General features: G+C 48.4%; 1 protein-coding gene across 1 annotated transcript; it reads right to left on the reverse strand.

Annotated features, from left to right (window-relative positions):
• Positions 1-633: 633 nt before the first annotated feature.
• CONPUDRAFT_147995 (uncharacterized protein) lies at positions 634-4,714 on the reverse strand (the record flags this gene model as incomplete). Its single annotated transcript, XM_007777762.1, has 11 exons — positions 634-784; positions 833-1,041; positions 1,133-1,354; positions 1,406-1,576; positions 2,470-2,828; positions 2,932-3,234; positions 3,285-3,557; positions 3,610-3,786; positions 3,835-4,068; positions 4,121-4,552; positions 4,666-4,714. 11 exons carry the CDS (start codon positions 4,712-4,714, stop codon positions 634-636), a joined length of 2,580 nt encoding a protein of 859 aa, XP_007775952.1.
• Between the last annotated feature and the right edge of the window lie 281 nt (positions 4,715-4,995).

Consider the following 4,995-nt stretch of genomic DNA (forward strand, 5'->3'; position numbering starts at 1 on the left):
TAAGCATTAAACACAGAGTGCCTGCTCAAAATAGTAGGGGTTATAAGTGGATAATAGGGTCAGTTGATGCCCGTCCTAGGGTCAGAGCTGGGGCTTTCCACGCCTCTGACTACGGTGCTGACCCACGGTGCTGACCCTGGAGGGAGGTAATGGTAGATGTGCAGTGTGGCCTTCCCGGAGGGACACAGTGGCACAGGTGCACCACACTATCGTGGGCTTCCCGGAGGGCCACGGAGGCTGTGTGTATAGGCCAGCGCACTTGTACACCAGTGGGCGTCCCGGACGGCCACATAGCGTGCATGCATCCGGAACATATGTGTTACATCACAATCTGCATATACACAGATATACCATGGCCATATAACAGTGTATACATGACATTATTGTGCACCATGCCGGTTCCGCACTCTTGCATTCCATGTGGCCTTCCGGGACGCCCACTGGTGCGTTACATCGAAGGGCACAGAAACCCGCGTTCACTCGAAAAGCGTAAGGGACAAATCAAAGTTAATATTCTTATCTATTTTCTCACTACTGTTCAAAATCAGTCCCAGTTCGATCCAGGTCTGGGGCTGCCTAGACAACCGAAGGGTCAGTGATGTTAGTATGATGTCTAAAAGTGAGCGTACATGATCATAGGCAATTATATCCCAAGGTCAATCGATCACGCTCCTTCACACTGGCTGGTGCTAATACGAAGTGCCCAGAAAGTGATGTCATTGGAATGACTTCGAGCTCCTCATAAGTCTCTGCGTCCCACGATGCAACGCCAAGATCACTGGCTCTTGAAAGGAATGCATGAGCCTTCAAATGTAACATGTAAAGTACGTACCGAATCGTCCATGGAAAATCGAAAATATCTGGGCCCGCATGGAAGCGACGGGTCAAAGAAATATCAGTCTTGAGCTTTTGATCCTCCTTGTACTTCTCCTCAACGTGAAGCGGATATTGTGTCTCGGCCGATTGCCTGTAACAAAGTACGCAAACTTGGAAGATTGGCCCCGATGTTGGGATTCGGAGGCTGCACCATACCGCAACGATCTGAGGCACATACACGAGTACGAGGAAACCCATCCAGAGAAGTTAATTCCGCGGCCTGTCACATCCGTGCTCTGAAGCAGGTTGAGATCACCTTGCCAGTGACGCCTGAGATACTGTAAGACCATTTCACAGAGAGTTGGTTCTTCTGCGTGAGCTGAGTTGAAACCCCGACCGTGCGCAGTAAACGTGATGGCAGATGGCTCTTCATTGCGTTGGTGCCAATGAGTTTTGCAGCGCACAGTTTGTCCTTTAGAAGCTCAATACACTCCTGATCCTCCTTGGTCTTGTCTGGTAAAGCCTCCAGCTGCATGATCTAGAAAATAATCCAACGTATTATCGCAGGCCCTACCAAAGAGGCACTTACAAGCTCATAGTTGAAAGTGATGGACCACCAACGTCGCATGAGAGTGGCCTCGAGCTCACCTCCTTCATTTTGGCTGTGATTGAAATGAGAAATCAAACCGTTGAATCGCTCGAAGCCGTAGGCCCATATATCATAGCAGGGACCAAACTTGAGGAATTGAGCCTCGAGGTGCTGTGCAAAATGAAAATAAGGGGTCAAGTGAATCCCCATGTGCGCCCAGGCTTGAGTGGCTCGAGCAAGCGCATCGCATCCTCACTTTACGTTCTGTGGCGAAATTGATCGATGCATCGTTGCTATTGCAAGATTTATAACATTTATGACGGATCGAAGCGGTGAGAAGATTGTAAATAGAACAGGAACCGTATGTGTATAAAGAGGATAAAAAAGGACCTTAGCGGGCCAATCAGAAGCCTTGAACAGGCGGACGATTTTAAATCATTGCAACAATATAGGAGATGTTCGTAGGAAAATTGACACAGCATCGCAGTTTTATAGAAAGATTTAAAATTCATCCCCGCATCGATGACCACAAAATATCTGAAAGGATCAATTCAAACTCAATAGAGTCGGTGGGTTTAAAGTCTTTGTTACCATCTTCCGTCCCCGTCGGTTTCCTGTCGATTGTTACGACTCGCTGGATCTCGCTTATCTAAGCGTTCAAGTACCAGCAGGTTTTGGCTCGAAGCCAAAAACTGACCTCTTTAGGATGGGCGGACCCCGGCAACTCCCATGAGTCGTAACAAGATCGCACTCAGCATTTACGCTCGCTTGTCTTCGCTGATGTCGCCTCAACGTGTAGCATCCTCCCTCTTCCCCTTCCCCTTTCCCCTCTCTTCCCCTTTCCTTCCCCTCTCTTCCCCTCCCTTCCCCTCTCATCCCCTCCCCTCTCCTGTTCGTAAGTCCTCCCTTTGCCTTTCAGGTATCAGGTAAATTTGCCAATCATAACTAATTACATCATTTTATTCTCGACAGAAGGCTCTATCCTCGCTACACCTACTCCTCACGCCTCTGCCCGACATCCTCTGCAAGCGCGCATACATCTGCCCTAGGGGGAGCCATCGCACCAGCTTGCTCGTGGGTTCATTCCCATTGGCGCCCAACGCGCCGGCCAAAGCGCTGTAAGTGCTAATGTATACTGGTTCCATGGTACGTATATGCCCAGTCCGGTATTCTGTCACAACGGGGTCGCTGACATGAGCACCAGGTGTCAAAGCCCATGCCAAGGTGCTGAAGGATGACGATGGGATATCGCTGGTGTCAGGATGGATGGAGACATTGTTCGGATACTGGTAAGTAACGGCATTGTCTGGAAGTTGAAGTTGACTCTCAGCGCCGTAATGTTGGTCAACAGTTGTCGTCGCGTGGTCATACGCATCACCTGCAGCCCCTTCATACTGGCTGTATTGGCCATTGGCCACTGCAACTGTCGTACCACTGTGTATGTCAGCCTCAACTTGATGCCGCTGTGAACGTACTGACAATACTCAAATCAGCTCATGCGTCAATACTCCAGAACAATGGCTTACCACGGCGCGATATTGAACGAGTGGCTCGGTATACATGAGTAGCCATGTAGTCTCTATTTAGGACACCTGTATCTTGTTGGTATGCAATGCTTCGCATAGCACGTTCATCATATTGGAAGCCACGCATGATACCCCCGAGGAGAGTCAGGTTGACTCCATCGCGGTTAATGCTGCGATGCGCCTGCTCGTTGCCATTTGTAGTTGATGGAGAGGCTTTCCAGATATGAAGTGGAATCAAGCTGCGAGGCCAATAGATTGCGGTGAGCGCAAACTTTGTTCCTGTCACCTTATCGTTGAGCCACGCTAGATGTGAAATTAGTCCTGACGCAGTACGAGAGAGCCAATATACACACCTTTAGCTTTCTTTCCCCCGTTTGCAATGAGCTTAAGAGTACCCTCAAAATCGGGATGAGGCTCGCATGAGGACAAACTAAACATATCTGCCTGGACCTCTGATGTAATATGACTGCGAATGGCCAGGATGTTGCGTTTGTAGTGGACAACACAGGGACGATAAAAACGGCGTAGGTGATCATAAGGGCCCAGATCACAAAGACGACGGTGGGGTTCACTACTGCAGTACACCTCCATCCCTCGGCACAAGTGCATGCAAAACTTCCCAAGCCCTGTATTTCGAAGTAAATAGGACTACCACACTGTGGTTGACTGATAACTCACCAAGACCTTGTCCTTTATGCCCATCAGCTATGACAGACTCGAATCCATAACCATGGATATGCCGAAAAGCCACTGGTACACCCGTGTCAAGCTCAGCAATCTCGAAAATGAGACGAAACAGGACAAAATGAGCAATAGCTGTCTGTGAGCTGGTGAATGCTCTATCACCGACAACAGCTGAGAACAGATTAGAACATGAGATATGTTAGATGAATGAGAACATACACTTCATGTTCTCGTTATCCCAGCTTTCCATTTCAAACTCCTGCCATCCGTGTAGACGTTTGAATGAAGTGTCAATAGACAGGCGCTTTGCAGAAAGAAGATGACGAGACATCTGAGGGGACATGCAAATAACTATTCGGAATTTCTCATTTCCCTCCGTACATTCATCAGCAAAGCGAATGTAACACTCCTCAGTAGGGAGCGTCTCATGCTGACGCGCCATCAGCTGAGCACCTAACATTGGATAAGCACCCAGTATAAAAATGGTTATAAATAAGACAATCACCTTCGAAACCAGTTCCTGCAGGGAAATGCTGACTACGCAGCTCAAGAATTAGACGGGTAGTATGGTCAAGGTTACCAAGAGATGGGTGCAAATCTTGTAACATTGGGTCTCGTGTGATGGAAGATGGCCACTGAAGATATCGCCGAAGACCACCAATGAGTCCCGAGTCCAGCATGATGCGACGAGGGGTGGCATCAGCAAGCTTCCAGCCCATGTCAACTAGAAGCTGAATGAAATAGGCTTTGACAATAGGTGGAGTTCGAACAGCAGGGGGCGGAGGGTGTGAGTGTTGATTGCGACAAACTATAAGAATCTGAGGACAGCGGCGGAGGTCGAGTGGCTCATAGATCACAAAGCTAACAGGGCAGCGACAAATTAATGTTGAAAGCTCTCCTCGTTTCAGACTACCATCAGCCGTGCGGTGCCATGATGCTAACCAACAACCAGTGAGCTGTCACAAATTTTGATATAAATTGAGAAACACTTACGACAAAGTATCTCGTGCTTAAGTGGGGCAGAAAAATAGTTGCACGGAACTCAAGGACCATATCCTAGCTCAGCAGCCCGGCTCTCGGTAAAATCTATAACTGCCATATTGCCCCGGAGAAGTGCTTCCAGGTACTGTACATTATACTCGTCGAGATTATGGAGTACTAAGTGAGCGCGGCTGACCCGGGACCAGAACTGACAATTACAAAGTAATTGGTTAAGCAAACAGATGTTAATAGCTGTCGTTTGAACTGCGCGTACCGTAAAAATGGTTTGTTAAACTGGTTCCAATGCAGAACCATCTTCCCTTGGCAGGTATCAGTGCAACTGCGTCGAAAACTAGTGTCTTGGTCTGCCTCAGAGCCGAGTTCTGTATCAGTATTGTC

This window comes from Coniophora puteana (genome assembly GCF_000271625.1).
Source record: "Coniophora puteana RWD-64-598 SS2 unplaced genomic scaffold CONPUscaffold_42, whole genome shotgun sequence".
In the NCBI taxonomy this organism is placed as follows: Eukaryota; Fungi; Basidiomycota; class Agaricomycetes; order Boletales; family Coniophoraceae; genus Coniophora; species Coniophora puteana.